Source organism: Lepidochelys kempii, chromosome 1 (genome assembly GCF_965140285.1).
Source record: "Lepidochelys kempii isolate rLepKem1 chromosome 1, rLepKem1.hap1, whole genome shotgun sequence".
In the NCBI taxonomy this organism is placed as follows: domain Eukaryota; kingdom Metazoa; phylum Chordata; order Testudines; family Cheloniidae; genus Lepidochelys; species Lepidochelys kempii.
Window position 1 is genome coordinate 267,057,728 of NC_136380.1, and position 25,439 is coordinate 267,083,166.

General features: G+C 40.9%; 1 protein-coding gene across 10 annotated transcripts in view; it reads left to right on the forward strand.

The window, feature by feature from the left end:
* The window catches only part of ANKS1B (ankyrin repeat and sterile alpha motif domain containing 1B), a 747,009-nt gene that overhangs the window by 371,639 nt on the left and 349,931 nt on the right, over positions 1-25,439 (forward strand). For all 10 annotated transcript variants that reach the window (XM_073327424.2, XM_073327427.2, XM_073327426.2 and 7 more), the window contains 2 exons: positions 1,497-2,065; positions 11,629-11,701. In XM_073327424.2, coding sequence (XP_073183525.1) covers positions 1,497-2,065; positions 11,629-11,701 — 642 coding nt within the window. The remainder of the gene's footprint in view (positions 1-1,496; positions 2,066-11,628; positions 11,702-25,439) is intronic.

A 25,439-nucleotide genomic window follows, 5' to 3' on the forward strand; every position in this document is an offset into this window, starting at 1 on the left:
CATCCTACAACTTCTCTGTTCCAAAATGCTCAGGTCTGCCTAACAGATATATTTTAGGCATCTGTTTTTCAAAGGAGATAAGTACTTTTTCTTTAACAGGCTATTACATTCCTTCTAGTTCTGCTTAGTATTGTGCAATAGTGTTGAGCAATGTGCTTGGAAGAGTAGTTCTCCAATTTTTCAGACTATTGACCAGTGAAAGAGGAGGGCCTCTTGTGTTCAATCTCCTCTCCCAACTCTCTAGATCTCCCACTGCTTGTTTCTCAAATTTTGTTTCATTTTATGGACCATCAGGAAGGTTTCTATGGACCATAGTTTAAGAACCATGGTTTATGACAAGTTTTAGAAAATTGGAGGAAACTGATCAACTTTCTTGCAATTTATGATATGGTGATAAATTTTATTCCTTCTGATAGCTTCACTGTGCGCAAAAATCAAACTGACTTTAAAGGTTTTTATGTACAGTTTTTACGCTGTTACAATTATTTCCATTAGGAGGGTGATATTTGGTTCGGTTTTTAACTGAAATAGTTATACAGGTACAACCTTAGTGTAGCCACAGTTATACTGGTATAAAAGCACCAGGAATAATAAGGCGCATCTTTCACTGCTATAACTGCATCCATATTAAGGGGGTGGTACTGCTTTAACTTTACCAGTATAGTGAAAGCAGTACAACTTTTGTGTGTGGAGAAACCCTCAGTCCTTTCTCTTGGTCTGTGTAGATACAGGTTTACTAGGGCAAATACATTCCTAGTGGTTGCTAAAAAAGTGTGTTTTGTACCAAATCATACAGAAAGCTTATTGTAAAAAGAGAAGAGACATGGGATACTTTGGAGACAATAAAATGTATTGATTTCCTATTCTTTTTTTTTCTTTTTTTTTTTTATACAATGGCTGCTGTTACTTTGAAACTGTTCTTGCAGATTTGCAAGAAATAAAAACAAAATCCAGAACTGTTCTTTAGCTGTTGTCAGGAAAAATTAATCCTAGTTTAGATGCAAAGTTACTAACTAGGCTGTAGAAAGAATAATTATTGACAGTACAATATCTCTGTCAATCATAGTTGCACATGCTACATACAAGTGTACACAGATAATGTAGTTTATACCAGATTATATAGTTTGTACCTATTTCTTCTCCATAGCAAATTTAGAGAAATCATCATGTTAATAGATAAAAATGACCGTTAGTACCTTAACAATTCCCCTTTCTACTAGCTCTTATTTACATCAGTCCTGAGGTGTTCATGTTTATTTTCCAACCAAAGCCGACCAATTAATCAAATTTATCAAGAAAAAAACAAAATGCAATTTTCTAACAGATTAACAATAAACCAGTGCATGACTGCTATGATAGGAAATATCAAGCTTCTGTTTCCATACATATTTAAGTACCAAAGAGCATACCAAAAATAATCCTGTGTTAGGACCAGTATGGTTTTTAAAGATATTTGATGAAAATTATAAACAAAAAAACCCCTTACTATTTTGCAGAGAATCTTTGTCAGCAAGAAACATCCACTGAAAACAAGCTTCCCAAAGGATACCCCGCTGAGCAATTTGCTGGTCTACTTCATGGGTCATCACCTGCATGTGACCCACCTGAAAATCCACTTCAACTATATAGTAAAGCAAACCATTGCAGCGATCTACTGGAAAGCAGTTTAAACAAGAACACAGTACAACAGCAGGAAAACAGCCCTGATCCTCCAGCTAAGAAAAAAAAACCACAAGTTGTAAACAGAACCATATTTCATACTAAAATTAATCCATTAGAAAATCACACATTGGTTGGCACAAAAACAAGAATAGGCGAGCAATGGGTTATTACTACTGGGGGATTTGTGGAGCGAGCGTGCACACTTGGGAGGATTCGATCTTTGCCAAAGACGTTGCTTGAAATGCATTTATCCAAAAATGTTTCAAAGTCTGACTCTAATCTCATCTCCTATCCACCTAATGGGAAAAAAGCAGGAAGCAGCTGGAGTGAACCCACGCCAAGCCAACAAAATTCTAAAGGAAATTCTGAAAGAACACCATCCTTCACTTCAGAATGGGAAGAAGTAAGTCTTTGGTCACTTTACAAACAAACAAATGCATAAAATCGTGAAGGAACTATTCTCTTTTCAAAGTTACTGAGGGAAGAAATTACAAAGTGAATATGCCCAACAACAAATCCTCAGGGAATGTGTATCGTGGGGTAATAAATACATAGTGGTTTGACAGCTGGGACAAAGTGGAATCCACTTTTGCTCTCAATGACAAACACTTAGCAGAGTCTATTGTTTCCATGGGAAATTAAGTCAACCAGAAGTAATCCTGTAACTTTCTGTGATGTTCAGGAGAAAGCACATATTATATCCTACTAAACCTCTTCATTACTGGAGTTTATAAACTTGATAAAATATCTTCTTATTGCTGCTCTTCCTGGCTATTTCTATGCTTTTTGATTATTTCCATTTGTCTCTTTAGGGCACCAGTTAATGCCCACAAGGGACAATAGAGAATGGCAGATATGAAAAATCTGTAGATCCCACTTTTTTAAGTGGAACAAAACCTGTTGAGTTTCCATAAGCCCTTGATGTATAACACATCCTCTGACATTCAATTGCCCTTGTACACAGCACTTCATATGTTCTTGGTCCTGGCAGGAATAAGTGGGTGTTGGAGGGGAGCTATGCTTGGGGCTGTTTTGATCTGGGATGTGGGTACAGGTTAATGCTGCTTTTGTGATGCGTTTGAAGGACATTTTTCTGTAGTTTCAGAATTTGGTTTAAAGTTTTCAATATTTTTATAGCATCTTTACTCTAATTGAGTTTTTTCCTTACTGCTGTCCTAAATGATAAGCATATAAATTGTCCACAGTAGACACTGAAGTTCCCATCCTATTGTGGTGAATGAGTTGGGAGAGGGGGGCATTTGAAATATTGCAACTCTTGTGTAGCTGCAGTTGCCTTTCTTTAAAGGTAAGCTGCAAAAGGGGAGTATCTCTCTCCACACACACACCCCTCATTTTATGATCTATAAAGACGGCATGAAAGGTGTGGAGGGGTTTTGGTGTTTGGTTTGGTTTGATTTATTTTTAAAGCTTGTTTTTCAAAATTAGAAATTTATGTCCTATCTTTCCTAGAAGATTCTCTAATGACTAGCAAAGTGATGATAGTACAAGATTCAAGAGGGTGAAAACTGAGCAGTTGAGAGGGGAAGCCTTTTAGTCCCTGTTTAAAGATTATTTAAAAAAAATGTTATCACCTATTTGATGTCAATGACTGAGCCCTGGTCTACACTAGGACTTTAGGTCGAATTTAGCAACGTTAAATCGATTTAAACCTGCACCCGTCCACACAGTGAAGCCCTTTATTTCGACTTAAAGGGCTCTTAAAATCGATTTCCTTACTCCACCCCTGACAAGTGGATTAGCGCTTAAATCGACGTTCCCAGCTCGAATTTGGGGTACTGTGGACACAATTCGATGGTATTGGCCTCCGGGAGCTATCCCAGAGTGCTCCATTCTGACCGCTCTGGACAGCACTCTCAACTCAGATGCACTGGCCAGGTAGACAGGAAAAGAACCGCAAACTTTTGAATCTCATTTCCTGTTTGGCCAGCGTGGCAAGCTGCAGGTGACCATGCAGAGCTCATCAGCACAGGTGACCATGATGGAGTCCCAGAATCGCAAAAGAGCTCCAGCATGGACCGAACGGGAGGTACGGGATCTGATCGCTGTTTGGGGAGAGGAATCCGTGCTATCAGAACTCCGTTCCAGTTTTCGAAATGCCAAAACCTTTGTGAAAATCTCCCAGGGCATGAAGGACAGAGGCCATAACAGGGACCCGAAGCAGTGCCGCGTGAAACTGAAGGAGCTGAGGCAAGCCTACCAGAAAACCAGAGAGGCGAACAGCCGCTCTGGGTCAGAGCCCCAAACATGCCGCTTCTATGATGAGCTGCATGCCATTTTAGGGGGTTCAGCCACCACTACCCCAGCCGTGTTGTTCGACTCCTTCAATGGAGATGGAGGCAATACGGAAGCAGGTTTTGGGGACGAAGAAGATGAGGAGGAGGAGGAGGTTGTAGATAGCTCACAGCAAGCAAGCGGAGAAACCGGTTTTCCCGACAGCCAGGAACTGTTTCTCACCCTAGACCTGGAGCCAGTACCCCCCGAACCCACCCAAGGCTGCCTCCTGGACCCAGCAGGCGGAGAAGGGACCTCTGGTGAGTGTACCTTTTAAAATGCTATACATGGTTTAAAAGCAAGCATGTGAAAGGATTACTTTGCCCTGGCATTTGCGGTTCTCCTAGATGTAGTCCTAAAGCCTTTGCAAAAGGTTTCTGGGGAGGGCAGCCTTATTTCGTCCTTCATGGTAGGACACTTTATCACTTCAGGCCAGTAACACATACTCGGGAATCACTGTAGAACAAAGCATTGCAGTGTATGTTTGCTGGCATTCAACCAAAATCTGTTCTTTATCTCTCTGTGTTATCCTCAGGAGAGTGAGATATAATTCATGGTCACCTGGTTGAAATAGAGTGCTTTTCTTCAGGGACACTCAGTATAGCCCATTCCTGCTGGGCTGTTTGCCTGTGGCTGAACAGAAATGTTCGCCGCTGTTAGCCACAGGGAGGGGGGAAGGTTGAGGGGGTAGTCACGCGGTGGGGGGAGGCAAAATGTGACCTTGTAACGAAAGCACATGTGCTATGGATGTAATGTTAACAGCAAGGTTTACCCTGAAAGAGTGTAGCCACTGTTTTATAAAATGTGTCTTTTTAAATACCGCTGTCCCTTTTTTTTTCTCCACCAGCTGCATGTGTTTCAATGATCACAGGATCTTCTCCTTCCCAGAGGCTAGTGAAGCTTAGAAAGAAAAAAAAACGCACTCACGATGAAATGTTCTCCGAGCTCATGCTGTCCTCCCACACTGACAGAGCACAGACGAATGCGTGGAGGCAAATAATGTCAGAGTGCAGGAAAGCACAAAATGATCGGGAGGAGAGGTGGAGGGCTGAAGAGAGTAAGTGGCGGGCTGAAGACAGGGCTGAAGCTCAAATGTGGCGGCAGCGTGATGAGAGGAGGCAGGATTCAATGCTGAGGCTGCTGCAGGACCAAACCAGAATGCTCCAGTGTATGGTTGAGCTGCAGCAAAGGCAGCTGGAGCACAGACTGCCACTGCTGCCCCTCTGTAACCAACCGCCCTCCTCCCCAAGTTCCATAGCCTCCACACCCAGACGCCCAAGAACGCGGTGGGGGGGCCTCCGGCCAACCAGCCACTCCACCACAGAGGATTGCCCAAAAAAAAGAAGGCTGTCATTCAATAAATTTTAAAGTTGTAAACTTTTAAAGTGCTGTGCTTAAAGTGCTGTGTGGCATTTTCCTTCCCTCCTCCACCACCCCTCCTGGGATACCTTGGTAGTCATCTCCCTATTTGTGTGATGAATGAATAACGAATGCATGACTGTGAAGCAGCAATGACTTTATTGCCTCTGCAAGCGGTGATTAAAGGGAGGAGGGGAGGTGGTTAGCTTACAGGGAAGTAGAGTGAACCAAGGGGCGGGGGGTTTCATCAAGGAGAAACAAACAGAACTTTCACACCGTAGCCTGGCCAGTCATGAAACTGGTTTTCAAAGCTTCTCTGATGCGTACCGCGCCCTCCTGTGCTCTTCTAACCGCCCTGGTGTCTGGCTGCGCGTAACCAGCAGCTAGGCGATTTGCCTCAGCCTCCCACCCCGCCATAAACGTCTCCCCCTTACTCTCACAGATATTGTGGAGCACACAGCAAGCAGTAATAACAGTGGGAATATTGGTTTCGCTGAGGTCTAAGCGAGTCAGTAAACTGCGCCAGCGCGCCTTTAAACGTCCAAATGCACATTCTACCACCATTCTGCACTTGCTCAGCCTGTAGTTGAACAGCTCCTGACCACTGTCCAGGCTGCCTGTGTACGGCTTCATGAGCCATGGCATTAAGGGGTAGGCTGGGTCCCCAAGGATACATATAGGCATTTCAACATCCCCAACAGTTATTTTCTGGTCTGGGAATAAAGTCCCTTCCTGCAGCTTTTGAAACAGACCAGAGTTCCTGAAGATGCGAGCGTCATGCACCTTTCCCGGCCATCCCACGTTGATGTTGGTGAAACGTCCCTTGTGATCCACCAGAGCTTGCAGCACTATTGAAAAGTACCCCTTGCGGTTTATGTACTCGGCGGCTTGGTGCTCCGGTGCCAAGATAGGGATATGGGTTCCGTCTATAGCCCCACCACAGTTAGGGAATCCCATTGCAGCGAAGCCATCCACTATGACCTGCACATTTCCCAGGGTCACTACCCTTGATATCAGCAGATCTTTGATTGCGTGAGCTACTTGCATCACAGCAGCCCCGACAGTAGATTTGCCCACTCCAAATTGATTCCCAACTGACCGGTAGCTGTCTGGCGTTGCAAGCTTCCACAGGGCTATCGCCACTCGCTTCTCAACTGTGAGGGCTGCTCTCATCCTGGTATTCATGCGCTTCAGGGCAGGGGAAAGCAAGTCACAAAGTTCCATGAAAGTGCCCTTACGCATGCGAAAGTTTCGCAGCCACTGGGAATCGTCCCAGACCTGCAACACTATGCGGTCCCACCAGTCTGTGCTTGTTTCCCTAGCTCAGAATCGGCGTTCCACAGCATGAACCTGCCCCATTAGCACCATGATGCATGCATTGGCAGAGCCCATGCTTTCAGAGAAATCTGTGTCCATGTCCTGATCACTCACGGGACCGCGCTGACGTCACCTCCTCGCCCGGTATCGCGTTGCCATGTTCTGGTGCTGCATATACTGCTGGATAATGCGTGTGGTGGTTGATGTGCTCCTAATTGCCAAAATGAGCTGAACGGCCTCCATGCTTGCCTTGGTATGGCGTCCGCACAGAAAAAAGGCGCAGAACGATTGTCTGCCGTTGCTCTGACGGAGGGAGGGGCGACTGACGACACGGCTTACAGGGTTGGCTTCAGGGAGCTAAAATCAACAAAGGGTGTGCCTGTACATCAAGGAGTATTTCAGGCAGGACTGCACGGAGGGTTCCAATAAGAAATGGTGCACCAAAGTTATCGTTGTTATTGGAACAAGGAGGTTAGCCTGGCCTCTGATTGATACATGGCTAGATTAACCTCGCTGCGCCTTCTCTGTGACTGACTGCAGTGTGATCTAGACAGGGGAGGAGGAAAATGAGTACAAAACAAATCTGGTCTATTTCTTGTTCTGACCCACTCCATCTATCCTTTACATCTTTGGCTGGCAGCAGACGGTGCAGAAGGACTGCATGCCATCCACATCTCATGGCTGCTTGGCAGAAGATGGTACAGTACGACTGCTAGCCATCTTCATCTCTTGCCTGCCTGGCATAAGATGGTACAATATGACTGCTAGCAATCCTCATCTCTTGCCTGCCTGGCAGAAGATGGTACAGTACGACTGCTAGCAGTCCGTATCGCCTGCCCGCTCACCATAAGACGGTTCAATAGGACTGCAGGACTAAAGAGAATGACCTGGTCAAGTCACTCCAAATTTAGTCCCTGCGCCCATGTCTGCCCAGGCGCTCCCAGCTGACGTGGCCAGGAGCACCTCGGACATGACGAGGACGACTACCAGTCGTATTGCACCGTCTGCTGCCAGAAGGCAATGGGTTGCTGCTACTGTGCAGCAAAGCCGTACCGCGTCTGCCAGCACCCAGGAGACATAGGGTGACGGTTACCTGAGCGGGCTCCATGCTTGCCGTGGTATGGCGTCTGCACAGGTAACTCAGGAGAAAAGGCGCGAAATGATTGTCTGCCCTTGCTTTCACGGGGGGAGGGAGGGTGGGAACGGGGTCCTGACGATATGTACCCAGAACCACCCGCGACAATGTTTTAGCCCCATCAGGCATTGGGATATCAACCCAGAATTCCAATGGGCAGCGGAGACTGCGGGAACTGTGGGATAGCTACCCACAGTGCAACGCTCCGGAAGTCGACGCTTGCCTCGGTACTGTGGAAGCGCTCCGCCAAGTTAATGCACTTAATGCACTTAGAGCATTTTCTGTGGGGACACACACACTCGAATATATAAAACCGATTTCAAAAAAACCGACTTCTATAAATTCGACCTAATTTCGTAGTGTAGACATACCCTGACTAACATTATAGAGAGAGAACATTTTAGTTAAAGCTATGCCACCACTTCTTTTCAATTAAAATGTAAAAACTAACAGTGCATACTCTCAGAGATCTCCATTAGCTCCTCTAGCAAAACCAAGGACAACAGAGATTGATATTCTAAAGCTTGTCTACATTCAGGTTTTGTTTGCTTGTTTTGTTTGCTTCTTTTACATACAAGGGTTTGAAACTGGGCTAAGCCATTTTCTGGTGCAGGTCATTTTTTACACCAGTGCACCTCTATCATCTACCCTCACAGTTTGCACTGTAATGCTACTACATGAGCTACCTCCAGTGGAGACAAGCTCCAGGGTATTTAAAAACATTAAAAAGAGAGAAAAAAATTGAAAAGAACCCCAGAACTTTCACACGCTGCTTTTGTCTCAGAAAAAACTAAATTTTTAAAAAGGTTGTTGCAGGTCACTTTTACAGCTGATTTAATAGAGTCCCAACAAGGTGGCTTGAATTGTGAAAGCTATATCTTCTCAATGAAAAGATGCTTAGAGTCACATCATAATCTCAGTCACTGGTATACATTTTAGGGAAATCATGAAGTTACTGAGATCAAAATTTGACCTTTTAAAAATGAAAACTTAATTTACCAAAAACTGTGTAGTGGTTCTAAAATTGCAGATGCTGGGATTTTTATATCATCTCTCTGATTTTTCTCCTGTCACTGGTATTATCACATAGGAAAAGGTAGAACTCTTTCCTAACATTAAATATAGGAACAAATAAACAAAAAATTATTCTATTTCCAAACACTTTTTACTTATTGTCATCATGCTTTCTCACTTATTGTACTGTGCCAACCCTTGGACCCACTTTTTTCTTTTATGGTCTTCCTTGGAAGGGGGCAGAGGGAAGAATATAGGATTAAATTAATGAAGAATTCAAGGAGGGTATATAGTTAATCAAAATCAACACAGGTTTATTAAAAATAGATCCTGTCAAACTAACTTGATGTCTCTTTTTTATGAGATTACAAATGTGGTTGATACAGGTAATAATGTTGATGTAATATACTTCTGTAAGGGGTTTGACTTGGTATTGCATGACATTTTGTTTTAAAAACTACAACAATTTAAAATTAAAATGGAACACATTAAATGGATTAAAAGCTGGCTAACTGATAGATCTCAAAATGTCATTGAGCGGGCGTGTTTCTAGTGGAGACTGCGTCGTGGCTCTATGCCCTTTAACATTTTTATCAATGATCTGAAAGAAAATATAAAATCATCACTGATAAGATTTTCAGATGACATAAAAATTGGGGAGTCGTAAATTATACAGACGACAGACAGGTCACTTATACATAGTGATCTGGATTGCTTGGTAAATTGGGCGCAAGCAAACAAGGTGTGCTTTAATACTGCTGAATGTATACGGGTAGGAACAAAGAATTTAGGCCGTATTTACAGGATGGGGGACTCTATCCTGGCAGACAGTGTCTCTGAAAAAGATTTTCAGGTTGTGGTGGATAATCAACTGAAAATGAGCTCCCAGTGCAACGCTGTGGCCCAAAGAGCTAATACAATAATTGGATGCATAAATAGGGAAATTTCACATAGTAGTGGAGAGGTTATTTTACTGCTGTGTTCAGCACTGGTGTGACTGCCACTGGAATACTATGTCCAGTTCTGGTGCCCACAATTCAAGAAGGATGTTGATAAATTGGAGAGGGTTCAGTGAAGTGTCATGAGAATGATTAAAGAACTAAAGAACATACCTTATAGTGATAGAGTCACAGAGCTGAATCTATTTAGCTTAACAAAGAAAAGATTTTTACAGTCTATAAGTACCAACATAGTGAACACATATTTAACAATGGGCTTTTCAGTCTAGCAGAGAAAACAATCCAGTGGCTGGAATCTGAAGCTAGACAAACTGAGACTGGAAATAATTCATTTTTTTAACAGTGAGAGTAATTAATCAGTGGAACAATTAACCAAGGCTTATAGTGGATTCTCACCACTGGCAATTTTTAAATCAAGATTGGGTTTTTTTTTCTAAATGACATGCTTTTGGAATTATTTTGGAGAAATTCTGTGGATGGCTTGTGTTATGCAGGAGGTCAGACTACAGGATCACAGTGGTCCCTCTGGCCTTGGAATCTATGAAACTAGTAAAAACCTACAAATTAACAAATGTGCAAAGGCATCTTGCAAGGAATGCAATATGGCCTCACAACCCATATCACGCCACAGTAGGCACAATTATATTTTCCATCAGTAGGCTTGGAAAAACAAACAAACAAATAAATAAATAGAGGATTCAGAAAATTACCCTACAATTTTAAATGAACAGGCGAGGTGGTGCTTAATAATCCAAACCAATATCTCTATCCATTAGTGTGGCAAATATGTCAACTTCCTGCAATATCTTTGGGAGATCTTACTGTATTAAGTTTATATATCATTGTGGGCCAGGGATTTTTTTGTTTTTATGTTTTCTGTGTAATGCTTTTTACCTTAAGAATAAATGTGCTTATTTATACAGGGCCATGTGGTGACGTATAACCACTGTCAATTACGCTGTTCATAAGCCTTCAGAGAGAAAGCAAAGCACAGATGCTGGCCTCTTTAGGCATTCTGGCTTGCTGAGAATATCACAGTGTAGGCAAGGAACCGTACAGTCTGGAAAACCCCAGTGAAATGGAAAGGAGAAGCAGGTCTCCATGCAAGAGAGGTGACAGCTGAGGAGCCAATAGCCTATAATGAGTGCTCTGGATGAACAATTAGCATTGCTGTTTATATAGTCCACTAATGGCTTACAAACATCATCAAACAACTCAGTGCTTCACCTATAAATTATGTTCCCATTTCATAGATATAAAGGCAAAAGGGGCTATTGTCTTCATCTAGTCTGTCCTCCTGTATAATACAGTTCATAGAACTTCCATGAATTAATTCCTTAATAAACTAGAGCATATTTTTTAGAAAAACATCAAACCTTGATTTTAAAATTGCTAGTGATGTAGAATCCATCTTGGAAAGTCAATCCAAATGGTTAATTATTCTCACAGCTCAAAATTTGTGTCTTATTTTCAGTCTGAATTGGATCTTGTTATACCTTTGTCTGCTACACTGAGGAGTCTATTATCAAATTTTTGTTCTTATAAACTGTGATCAATTCACCCCTTAACCTTCTGTTTGTTATGCTAAATTGTCACCATTTATGTATCTTAACTTTTTCATTATTTATATTACATACATCTAAAGTATGACAAAATAGTTGAAAGTATACTGATACAGTTATATGTGAATAGGAGCTTGTGAATAGGAAAAGAAAAAGGAAAAATTAAAATTCAGCTGTGAAGAAGTTGCCCTTTACATTTTTCTTTGCGATCTTCTAGATTCTATTATTGTTTTTATAACAATAATAATGCCCTAGTTTCGGTACTTGAAAAATTGAAATAAAATACAATAGATGAGTTTATGATATTTTCCTGCTTTCTCTCTTACAGATTGATAAAATAATGAGTTCCATAGATGCTGGAATTAACACCGGGCTAGAGGAGATGAATGATGATACTGCAGGTAAGAAAGAAAATCTTTCTTTTCTTTTCTAAATATTATTTAATACGGTGGCTTTTAGGACACATAGCAAAATTGGTGATAGAATTCTACTAAGTAACCCAATATGTTGAAATCATCTTATATTTATTTTCATACCAGTGGACAGAATTTGTTTCATTCACTTTCACAGATGTAGTATGCCAGCTATTCCAGAATCATCACTATAAATGGCATATTGGAATCATTAATGTTGTTTTGAAACCTTAGCAGAGAAAAAGTTCTTGTCTTCGATAGGGAAAAGGTATTGTCTTCAATAGGGAAAAATTTTAACTCATTCAGATGAGTTTTTGTTGCCAGTGTTGGGATCCCTAGTGTAGACAGCCTACCAGCTGGTGACACTGTTTTAAGCACCATGTTATCTAACCCTGCTTGGAGCAAATCTTCGACACTGCTGAAAATGGTGCTGACAGCTTGTGCTGGCAGTCAGAGACTGGTGTTAGAAATAGTGGGAAATTTTTCAAACTTTCCCTAGTATAGACAAACCTGAGGTGTCTAAGTCATAGCTACCATGTTGACATGTCAGTATAAATCTATGTTACTGAGCTGAGAGATCAGATTTTAGAAATTATTTATCATTTCAACTCCCAGTGCTGGTGGAAGAAAGCGTTTCATGGGGAAAGAGCTTGGTGCCACACTACTACTGGAAAATCCCTGCTAGTTCTTCCATGGAGTAATACGTGCCTGTATTGGGCAGGGATTGTGCATTTGATCATTTAGGTAAAATAAAACAGAGTATTCTAATAGCAAGCTATTTCATGGAGCAATACTGATGTCTATACTAGATGAGATTATGCAGCTTATTAATTAGGCAGAAGTAATTGCTAGTCAATAAAAAGAAAATCTGGGAAAAATCTGGGGAAATAACATACTTGAATGCAAATATGGTTACAAAAAAGTACACCCCACATGCAGATTTGTTTCTGGAAGAGAATGATCAGTATGGTGGAAAAACCAGGAAGGTGAAATTAAGAGACTGAAAAGGCATGTTGTGCTGACTTTCTAGAATTTGTAGTGTCCGAAGTAGAATTATGGGTAGAGGACCTCTAGACAGTGTTTCTTAAGCTATGGTAGAGGATAAGCTATTATGGGTAGAGGATCTCTAGACAGTGTTTCTTAAGCTATGGTAAGGCTTCTCCAGCCAGAATGACAATGATTGTTATTATTTTGGACTATAGTAGCACTCAGAGATCTCAATCAAAATCAGAGCCTCGATATGAAGAAACACAAGAAAAATGGGGGGATAGGGGAAAGGGAACAACAAAAGAAATGCTAAAATGCACATCGGGTTACATAGCTTAGTTATGTGCAGATAGGCTCCCATCACTTCTTGTGATCAGAGATTCATTTTCCCTGTGATTTTTTTAAATTGTGTCAGGAAATCCTCCCAATAATTCTAGCCATCAAGCACATGTGCTTTCTGCCTTATCAGTGGCCACTATGTTCCATACTCTTTTTCCTGACACTCACATGTGACATTTGGTTCTCCAGCCCTTTCAACTGACAGGAAATCTATTATGTTCTTCACTCTTCTGTTCCAAAAGAGCCTCTGTGGGTCTCAGCTTCCTTCCTTTCAGTTTGCAGCTGGCTGACAACTCAGCTTTTCCTGTACCACTTTTTCTTTATCTGTGTAAGTTCAGCTGAGCTCCATTATATAATTCCACCATCAGTGAAGAATCAGAAGTATACAAATGAACAAAGTAAGACCACATTTTTCTAATCTAACCATCTTTAATGCAAACAAAGCTACCTTTAAAGAAGTGCTAGTCTCTTTCAGAGCTTGCTACAAACAGCATCACCATTACAATTTTCACTTTATAAGAATTCTCTGTAGTAACTCAGAGCTTTCTCCATCTAATGTCTCATCACCGGCTGATAGCAATCACAGATCAGCTACATGTCATAGGTAGTCTCATCATACCATCACCTCCATAAATTTATCACACTCAGTCTTGAAACCAGTGAGGTTTTTTGCCCCCACTGCTCCCCCTGGAAGGCTGTTCCAGAACTTTACTCCTCTGACACTTAGAAATCTTTGTCTAATTTCAAGCTTAAATTTGTTGATGGCCAGTTTATATCCATTTGTTCTTGTGTCAATATTGGCACTTAAATAACTCCTCTCCCTCCCTGGTATTTATCCCTCTGATGTGTTTATAAAGAGCAATCATTTCTCCCCTCACCCTTCTTTTGGTTAGGCTACCCAAGTCAAGCTCTTTGAATCTCCTCTCATAACGTAGATTTTTCCATTCCTCGGACCATCCTAGAAGCCTTTCCTTGCATGTGCTCCAGTTTGAATTCACCTTTCCTTACACACTAAATTTTAAAAAGACTTCAGCTAGATAAGGTTATGCTTTTTAAAACACATACACAGAAAGAACATTGTTTGATTTACCTGCATCTTAGAGGGCTGTAATAATGGCACCTTTTTTCAAGAAATTCCAGTGTGCAAGACAGAAACGCCTCTAAAATCAAACAGCTGGCTTTTACTGTCACGCTTCAAAGAATGCATGCAGGGAGAGCCATCTAGAAAGGAGTAAAGGGGAAAAAACTAGTTTAGCAGGGAGAACTCATCACAGAGTCATCCTGTATATCCAAAAAGCATATAAAGAAACATCAAGATCTCATTGATGTTAAACAATTGTTACTACATACTCTAACATTTCCAAGATCTCTTTTTATTATATATATATATATATATATATATATTTATTTGATATGATATGATTAAATCTTTTAAAACTATTATATCTGAATGAGATTTGATTTGAATGCTAGGAATATCTTCTATTTTGGCCTGTCTCTTTGCTGTTTTGTGCAGCTCCAATCACAACAAGGTCCTGGTCTGTGGCTGAGGCTACTAGGAACTACAGTAATACAAATAATAAATAATCAGAGATGAATGAAAATTTTCAGACAAATAGTTTATTCATCAAACAGTGCAGTTTCAGGTTGACTGAAACTTTTCACAAATTCATGTCGAGTTTGCCAGATGTTTGAGCCAAACCAAAAAAGTCAAATTTTTTTCAGTAATGTCAAAATGAAATGTTTCGTTTTGACCCCAAAAAATAATTTAGATTTTCAGGTATTTTGACAAGAGCAAAGCAAAGCATTCACAAAACAGCTGGAGGAAGAGGTGGTGTTGCTGCTGCTGCTTTCCTTATAAGCTTTAGATCAATGGATAGAGTGTGGGAATATGACTCTACAGCTTCATAGTTAGGGCACTCACCTAGAATGTTGTAGGAAACCCAAGTTCAAGTCATGCACAAAGGTAGAAGAAAGCCATCATGTCTTTCCTCTCCCTCTCCCAGGTCCTGCAGTGCACTCAGCTCAACCAGTCATGAGGCTCAAGCCTATATTTATATAGGAAAATTAATGTAATATTAAGTGACAATTGTTTTATATAAACTCATATTTTAAAATAATTTTCTAAATTTCATAGATATAGCAAATCTGTAGTTTTATTTAAATGCCTTTGTAAGAGAGTTTCAGAGATGCAGACTGAAAATGGTGAATTATTATTTAGAGTTCACTGTAGAAGTCAGAAAGATTTCTGACAATGTTACGTTCATTTGTTTGAAACTGGTTAGATTATTTAGTATAATTTTCAGGAAACATCAGTTTTAATTTAACAATCAATAAACATTCAAATAATACACACTCTGAAATGTAATATGAAATGGCACACTTCATTTTTATTTGTCTTCATTTGTTACTATGCTATCGTAATTTCAATATATGTTAGTAGAGACAAACAGCAGTTAAATGAAATTTACACACACGTACACTTGTTTAACAAGTATGAAAGGGTTTTGATATTGCATAGTATCTCACTTTCATTGAATTATATTTTTTGTGTATGAAATATGACTTGCATTAATAATAGAATGGCTAAATATAAATCTGCGCTATGATGATTATTATGATAACGTGAGTTAACTGCAGCCAATCGAGAGGTGGAGTTTAATCAACTAAATAGCTGTCTGTTTTTTTGGCAGACAAGATACTTAAATTTGATAAGTAATATACATCCTGCAAGTCTTTAGAAAAGCAAATAAGCTGAAATATCAACCATCTGCACTTCCCTGTAAAATAATAATAATAATTAGTAATAAAGTTCAAATTCACATTTTCTTTTGCCTGATTATAAGCAAATTTTTCTACATAATTTTTTCTTTCAAGGAGTGCAGAGTAGTGTTTCCAGATTAATGAGAGATTCATGGTTGCCCAGCAGCAATGCAGAGATATGGGGCTCAGAGTTTGTTTATTTCTGAAAGTTACTTGAAAGGGAATAACTAAGAGACTAACACTTTGGGGAGAAATGGCTCTTGAACACAAGGAATAGGAAGTACATCATACTAGAAATCAGAATGCTTCAGGGATCTAGTATTTAAATGAGTGATGAGTTAGGCAAATCCTGGATGGTTCCACATCAAAGCAAGTTTGAAGAACATAAGAATAGCCATAGTGGGTCAGACCAGTGGTCCATATAACCTAGTATCCTGTCTTCCAACAGCATCTGGTCCCAGATGCTTCAGAGGGCAGGAACAGAACAGGGCAATTTATAAAGTGATCAATCCCCTGCCATCCAATCCCAGCTTCTGGCAATCTGAGATATGAGGACACACAGAGCATGGGGTTGTGTCCCTGACCATTTTGGCTAATAACCATTGATGGACCTATCCTCCATGAACTTATCTACTTTTTTTAACTCAATTATGGGTTTGGCCTTCAGAACATACCCTGGCACTGAGTTCCACAGGTTGACTGTATGTTGTGTGAGGAAGTACTTCCTTCTGTTTGTTTTAACCTGTTGCCTATTAATTTCACTGGGTGACTCCTGGTTCTTGTGTTAGGTGAAAGGGGTAAAGAACGTTAGGTGAATAACTATTCACTTTCTCCACACCATTCATGACTTTATAGACCTCTATCATATCCCCCGTTAGTCGTCTCTTTTCTAAACTGACCAATCCCAGCCTTTTTTAATCTTTCCTCATATGGAAGCTGTTCCATACCAGTAATCATTTTTGTTGCCATTCTCTATTTTTCACCCCAATTCTATTATATCTTTTTTTTTTAGGTGGAGCAACCAGAACTGCATGCAATATTAAAGGTCTGGGTGTACCATGGATTTACCTAGTGGCATTATGATATTTTCTGTCTTAATATTTATCCCTTTCCTAATGCTTCCTGACATTCTATTTGCTTTTTTTGACTACAACTGCACATTGAGCAGATGTTTTCAGAGAACTATCCACGATGAGTCCAAAATCTCTCTTCTTCTTTTTGTATGGATAGTTGGGATACAGGTGATGGTTCATTTGCAGTTTAATAGTTATAAGTGTTGTTGTGATTGCTCCTGCCTAGATGTACTGAAAGAGGGTGTGAAATGATGCAGGAAGCCTCTCTCTCCCATTCCGTGTACCCATACAAGAGGCAGCTTAATAGACACAGCATCCCCTTGAGCAGTAAACTGCTTGGCTGGCTAATGTGCTAGGTGGTGCTCCTTACTGCAAAAAGGCATATCCATAGCCACATTTCCCCACTATCTTTTGTACCTGCCAGAGTCAGGCTGCAGGTGTTTAGAATAGCGCACACTATTCTTTTTTAAAAGTCTGGATTGCTCCTAGTCAAATGGGTGTGCTGCAGGTGGGGAAAGATTGCAACAAGCCACCTTTTCACTCTGCAGGGACCAAACACATTCTTGAGCACAAGAAGTGGGAGTGTAAAGTGGAGACAGCAGCACTAGGTTCTCCCATTAGGAAGTGATGGAGTGAGGGTGGGACAATGGCCAAAGAAGCTGAATGAGAGCAAGAAGAGCTCATGCTACTTCTATAATACTGTAGCCTGTAGGTGAGCTTTTCAGACCCATGCTTCCCAGATGTTAGGAGTCAGTCTTCCTCTCCTTCTCCCGTCTGTTCTGCACATGCTAAATGATGGGATACCAATACTCAAACATGAAATCTTCCCCTCCTCCAGTGTGCTTCTGCTTGTAAATTCTGCTAGAATTTGGCTTAAAAGACATCAAACTTTCTTTGTACATAGGAAGACTTGTTGGGCTGGCCCTATTCTCTGTTTGCTGCCATATGGTTGCAGCTTTGGCAAAGCAGTCTTCCTCCAAAGCTGTTAATATCCTCCCTCCTCAAGGGCAGAAAACAGATAAATTATAAGTACTTAATTAAGGCAGTATTTTAATTAGATATGTGTAGGCATGTTGGCATAAGGCTGTTTTCACAGTGGTTAGTTATATATTTGCAATGATATACTTTAATTGTAGTTTAGTGTGTTTAGTTTATAGCAATTGCTTCCTCTCTTTAACTGACAGCATTGTTAAACTTAGCACCTTGATATAATGCATCCAGTTCATGTACTTTAATGAGAGGCGCTCTGCTCATCTGTATTCCTTTATTTAGATTTACCATAACTGTCTGCTTCTCCCATTAGAGGGACAAGGTGGATGAGCTAAAATCTTTCATAGAATCATAGAATATTAGGGTTGGAAGAGACCTCATGAGGTCATCTAGTCCAACCCCCTGCTCAAAGCAGGACCAACCCCAAATAAATCATCCCAGCCAGGGCTTTGGCAAGCCAGGTCTTAAAAACCTCTAAGGATGGAGATTCCACCACCTCCCTAGGTAACCCATTCCAGTGCTTCACCACCCTCCTAGTGAAATAGTGTTTTCTAATATCCAACCTAGACCTCCCCCACTGCAACTTGAGACCATTGCTTCTTGTTCTGTCATCTGCCACCACTGAGAACAGCCTAGCTCCATTCTCTTTGGAACCCTCCTTCAGGTAGTTGAAGGCTGCTATCAAATCCCCCCTCACTCTTCTTTTCTGCAGACTAAATAAGCCCAGTTCTTCTTCGAGTGCTTTTGACACAGTCCCATATGAAAGGTTTCAGAGTAACAGCTGTGTTAGTCTGTATTCACAAAAAGAAAAGGAGTACTTGTGACACCTTAGAGACTAACCAATTTATTTGAGCATAAGCTTTCATGAGCTACAGCTTATGCTTATGCTCAAATAAATTGGTTAGTCTCTAAGGTGCCACAAGTACTCCTTTTCTTTTTCCCATATGAAAGTCTCATAAGCAAACTAGGGAAATATTGTCTAGAGGATGAAATTGCTATAAAGTGGGTGCAAAACTGGTTGAAACACCATGCTAAAAGAGTAGTTATCAATGGTCCATTGTCAAATGCAGGGGACATATCTAGTGGGGTTTTGCAGGGTCTGTCCTGGGTCCAATACCATTCAATATTTTAATTCATGAGTTGGATAATGCAGTAAAGAGTGTTCTTATAAAATTTGCAGATGGGAGGGGCTGCTAGCACTGTGGATTAGAATTGAAAACTACCTTGACAAATTGGAGAATTGGTCTGAAATCAGTAAGATGAAATTCAATAAAGACAAATGCAAAGTATGCAGTGTAGTTGTAACAGTGTTGGTCCCATGATATTAAAGAGACAAGGTGGGTGAGGCAATATATTTTATTGGACCAATTTCATTGGTGAGAGAGACAAGATTTCAAGATGCAAAGTGTGCTCTCACCAACAGAAATTGGTCCAATAAAAGATATTACCTCACCCACCTTGTCTCTCTAAGTGCAAAATACTATATTTAGGAAGAAAAAGATCAAATGCACAACTACAAAATGGAGGGAAACTGGCTAGGCAGCCATACCACTGAAAGGATCTAGGGGTTATAGTGGATCACAAATTGAATACGAGTCGTCCATATGATATAGTTGCTAAAAAGACTAATATTCTGTCGTAGATTAATAGGAGTATGTAAGACATAGGAGGTTATTGTCCTGCTCTACTCAGCACTGGTGATGCCTCAGCTGAAGTATTGTGTACAGTTCTGGGTGCCTTACTTGTAAGAAAAATATGGATAAACTGGAAAGAGTCCAGAGAAGAGCAATAAAAATGATAAAGTGTTTAGAAAACCTGATCTATGAGGAAAGGTTAAAAAAATGGCATGTTTAGTCTTGAGAAAAAAGACAATGGAGGGGCAGGAAACAGAGGTAACCTGATAAGAGTCTTCAAATATGTTAAAAGCTGTTATAAAGAAAATGGTGACCAATTGTTCTCCGTGTCCATTGAAGATCCAAGATGTTCTCTATCTCCAAGATGTAATCAGCTTAATCTGCAGCAAGGAGATTTAGGTTAGATATTAGGAAAAACTTTCTAACCATAAGGATAGTTAAGCACTGTAATAGACTTCCAAGCGAGGTTGTGGAATCGCCATCATTGAAGGTCTTTTAGAACACGTTGGACAAACACCTGTCAGGGATGGTCTACATTTACGTAGTCCTGCCTCAGCATAGGGCTTGACTAGGAAGCATCTAGAGATCTCTTCCAGCCCTTCACTTCCATGATTCTATAAGTGCTCAGCAGTTTTGAAAATCAGGCCACTTAAATGCCTCAACATGGGTTTAAGAGCCAAACATCAAAACCAGTTTTGAAAATTTTGACCATCACATTCTGTGTGTTCAAGTAATCTACTGTGCCACATAGGAAGATAGATTTTCGATGAAATCCTTGCCCCATTGATTTCAATGGATACAAGATTTCACCCTTCAGGTTTAAAGTAGACTCTCTTGTAATGAAAGCATGGAGTCATCTGAAGTCTTTACTTATCATTTTCTTCTCTTTTTTCACTATTAAGGAGTCAGAAGGTGGAAACCTAAGGAATTACTTAATAGTGAAGGACATTTCAAGTCATTTGACATTAACATTATATACCAGTGTGCATTTGAGTTTTTGACTCTGCAAGGCCTAAAGTCAAAGAGAGTTTCACTCTTTTGCTGTGTTCTTCTGCAGGAGAAATATGGTATTTTGTGTAACATTCATTTTTTAATGCCTGGGTCAATAATCTGAGTGGAATTTCAGTACTGTTATTAAATTTCCATCCTACTCGGATGTCCATATCAGTGGATAATGCATGGGAATTTGTTGTAAAGGGAAAATTACCTGTAATTCTGCTTCTCTAAAGATAAGTTGCACGTTTCTCGCTCCTGGGCCTTAGCTGTAAGCTTTTAGAACATGTACAGTACAAAATGAGTCGTTCCCCTACCGCCCCCCAAAGGCCAAATCCAAGCTATAGTGCATTTGTAAACATGTAGAGAGAGGGCCATGGAGCTGTTTTACAGCTGACTGATGGAAAAAACCCTGAGGAAGGCCTTGATAACAGCCTTGGCTCAAATCAGCTGAGCTTTGACATGAGTGAGACCAGCCAGGTCATAGCAATGTGAAATTCAGTCAAACATATCATTAGATGTGGTCCTCTTATAGTAACAGCATTGCCTGATGAATAGAAGAAACAAAGACAAAGAAACAAAGAGTTAGGTGGACTTTGAGTATAAGCTCACTGAACATTTAGCATCACACTTATGGAGAAGAGATTCCACAGGAACATTAAAATCTTTGCAGGACAATATGTGCTTTAATTTTACAGATGAATATAGAATGAAGTCATGGTACCACTTTACCCTTATAAAAATGGGTATAAGGTGGACCAGTAACCAGGCCTTGAAGTTCATTTACTTGGCGAACTGAAGGCATTGGCACCATGGAAATTATTATTCTATTATTACTGCCCCTTGGATACCTAGTCATGGACCAGGACCCACTGGACTAGACACTGTATGGACACAGAACAGAAAGACAATCCCTGCCTGAAAGAGCTTACACCATAAGTATAAGACAAGAGACAACAGATGAATACATACTGATAGATGGGGGTACAAGGAAACCATGAGATATTATTAGTCAGCATGATAGGCAGTGGTCACAGCACATGAGCAGCCTAACTGTTGTGAACTTTTTTGTATGCATCAACCAAAGGAGAATTTTGAGGAAGGATTTGAATGAGGATAATGAGGTAGCTTTGTGGATGTTCATAGGGAGCTCTTTCCAAATACAGTGGGCAGCATGGGTGAAAGCACAAACGTGCTGGTTATAATTAGCAAGTGGTCAATGGAGGCTTGTCTCATTGGCCAGTTGGAGGCAGGAGTTGATAACTCCATAGTAAATGAAAGGTGATAGGTAGGGTGGGGATAGGCTGCAAAAGTGAAGACAAGCAGCTTATGTTTGATGCACAACACAATACAAACATATTAGTTTGAGCATGTTAGCTCTCAAGGATTCTAAAAATTAATACTGGCCACTCCAGGCTTGTATTAAACTCCCAGGGTTACAGCTTCTCTCTGACCTTGGATGGGTAGATACTGCCACCACCCAAGGGCAAAACCCCTTGGAACCCAGGAAGGCACACTTGGTAATTCCTTCCTGTGGGGTACCCTCAAGCCCTTTCACCTACCCCCTGCTCCGGGGAAGAACTGAGAAAGGAAAACAAAGAAATCAGCTGTTGCCACCAGCTAACTAAAAAACATGTGCACAAACCTCTTAAGACACAAAAATACAAATCCTGTTCTTAAAAAGGTACATTTTATAACAACAAAAAGAAAGAAAATATATCTGAAAACTCAGGCTATTGCTTGATTTTTAAAAGAGAAATTCCAAAATTTAAACACCCAAAATAGTTTTCTGGGGGTTCAGCTTAAAGGTTACAAGCAACAAAAGCATCTGGGGTTAGCACAGAGGAATCCACAAGCCATAAGAAATAAGCAGAATATACCTAATTGCGTCTTTCTACACATTTTCTGATCTATTTACACATCTGTGTTCCAAATAAGCAATTCTAGGTATGATTCGGATGATTTTCATACCTGACCTTCAGCTTCTCACAGATAACTGCTGCCCTGTTCCCCTCTTTTCCGGAGAGCAACAACAGACACAAAGGGAAAGTTTTTTTCCCAATTTTAAAAAGTTCTAGCCTTCCCATTGGCTCTTTTGGTCAGGTGCCCACTCCCTTCCTTTACCTGTGGACTTTTTAACCCTTTACAGGTAAAGCAAGTAGAGAACAGTTACTAACAGGGATTTTATAGCTAACTGGCTAGCTGGGTGTCCATAAAAGGGAGCTCCCTGCTCCCCCCACCCTTCATTTATCACAGGGCCAAATTCATTCCAGATGTAACTTTGCTCTGCATTAATGGCATTGCACCTGAGATTAATCTGATATATGATGTCCAAAATGGGTTTAGGATGGCTTTCATTTGCCTCAAACTACCTGTGTGTTTACCATTAGAGGCTTTTTGAAGTCTGTATTTGTCACACTTAGAAAAAAGATTTCTTTCTTATAGGTATAATTTTATTCTCCTAGGAGCAGAAGGCTTTTTCCCCTTTTTCCCCAAGTATATTACACCACCATTTCAGCAAATGTTTTAGGAGGTCGTGGATTTATTTTTAGACATTTGGCCCTGTCTGAAAGGTTTATCCTATCACACACAATTCATTGATATGACATGCAGAGCTCCCCTGTAGGCTAGTTGCCTCTTCTTTTCAGGCAGCTTGGAACTGGGAAGTTCTCCCAAAGTTTAGCAGGTCACTTGAAATGAGTTTCCTCCTCAATAGTTGAGATTTTTTTTTATTATTTGCCACAGAAATACACAGATAGCTCATAACTATTTTTAAATGGGTAATTAAATTAGAACAAAGAAAACAGGGTCGATGGATGCATTAAAAAAGAGACTAATAAAAAAGCTTCCTGTAGTATATTAATCAATGGTATAGTATTTTCTGATTTTTAATACTCTGTTCATTTTTGGTCATAGCACCTTATGTTTTATATTTTATATATATATATTTGAGAGTTATCAGGCATACTCAGTGCTGTACAAACAAGAGAAGACCCAATTCTTGCTCCCAAAGAGCACAGACACAGACAATAGTTCAGATGTTCAGATTTAAGTTTTTAATAAAGTGATTGTGCTAGAAAAAACAACGGGGAGTCCTTGTGGCACCTAAGCCCTGGTCTACACTAGGACTTTAGGTCAAATTTAGCAGCGTTAAATCGATGTAAACCTGCACCCGTCCACACGATGAAGCCCTTTATTTCAACTTAAAGGGCTCTTAAAATCGATTTCCTTACTCCACCCCTGACAAGTGGATTAGCGCTTAAATCGGCCTTGCCAGGTCGAATTTGGGGTACTGTGGACACAATTCGACGGTATTGGCCTCCGGGAGCTATCCCAGAGTGCTCCATTGTGACCGCTCTGGACAGCACTCTCAACTCAGATGCACTGGCCAGATAGACAGGAAAAGAACCGTGAACTTTTGAATCTCATTTCCTGTTTGGCCAGTGTGGCAAGCTGCAGGTGACCATGCAGAGCTCATCAGCAGAGGTGACCATGATGGAGTCCCAGAATCGCAAAAGAGCTCCAGCATGACTGAACAGGAGGTACGGGATCTGATTGCTGTATGGGGAGAGGAATCCGTGCTATCAGAACTCCGTTCCAGGTTTCGAAACGCCAAAACCTTTGTCAAAATCTCCCAGGGCATGAAGGACAGAGACCATAACAGGGACCCGAAGCAGTGCCACATGAAACTTAAGGAGCTGAGGCAAGCCTACCAGAAAATCAGAGAGGCAAACGGCAGCTCCGGGTCAGAGCCCCAAACATGCCGCTTCTATGATGAGCTGCATGCCATTTTAGGGGGTTCAGCCACCACTACCCCAGTGGTGTTGTTTGACTCCTTCAATGGAGATGGAGGCAACATGGAAGCAGGTTTTGGGGATTATGATGATGATGAGGAGGAGGTTGTAGATAGCTCACAGCAAGCAAGCGGAGAAACCAGTTTTCCCGACAGCCAGGAACTGTTTCTCATCCTGGACCTGGAGCCAGTACCCCCCAAACCCACCCAAGGCTGCTTCCTGGACCCGGCAGGCAGAGAAGGGACCTCTGGTGAGTGTACCTTTTAAAATACTATACATGGTTTAAAAGCAAGCATGTGAAAGGATTAATTTTCCCTGGCATTCGCGGCTCTCCTGGATGTACTCCCAAAGCCTTTGCAAAAGGTTTCTGGGGAGGGTAGCCTTATTGCATCCTCCATGGTAGGACACTTTACCACTCCAAGCCAGTAACACGTACTCAGGAATCATTGTACAACAAAGCATTGCAGTGTATGTTTGCTGGCATTCAAACAACATCCGTTCTTTATCTCTCTGTGTTATCCTCAGGAGAATGAGATATCATTCATGGTCACCTGGTTGAAATAGGGTGCTTTTCTTCAGGGGACACTCAGAGGTACTCAGAGGTGCCCGTTCCTGCTGGACTGTTTGCCTGTGGCTGAACAGAAATGTTCCCCGCTGTTAGCCACAGGCAAACAGCCCAGCAGGGTTGAGGGGGTAGCCACACGGTGGGGGGAGGTAAAATGTGACCTTGTAACGAAAGCATATGTGCTATGTATGTAACGTTAACATCAAGGTTTACCCTGAAAGAGAGTAGCCACTGTTTTATAAAATGTGTCTTTTTAAATACCGCTGTCCCTTTTTTTTCTCCAACAGCTGCATGTGTTTCAATGATCACAGGATCTTCTCCTTCCCAGAGGCTAGTGAAGATTAAAAAGAAAAAAAACGCACTCGTGATGAAATGTTCTCTGAGCTCATGCTGTCCTCCCACACTGACAGAGCACAGACGAATGCGTGGAGGCAAATAATGTTAGAGTGCAGGAAAGCACAAAATGACCAGGAGGAGAGGTGGCAGGCTGAATAGAGTAAGTGGTGGGCTGAAGAGAGTAAGTGGCGGGCTGAAGACAGGGCTGAAACTCAAATGTGGCAGCAGCGTGATGAGAGGAGGCAGGATTCA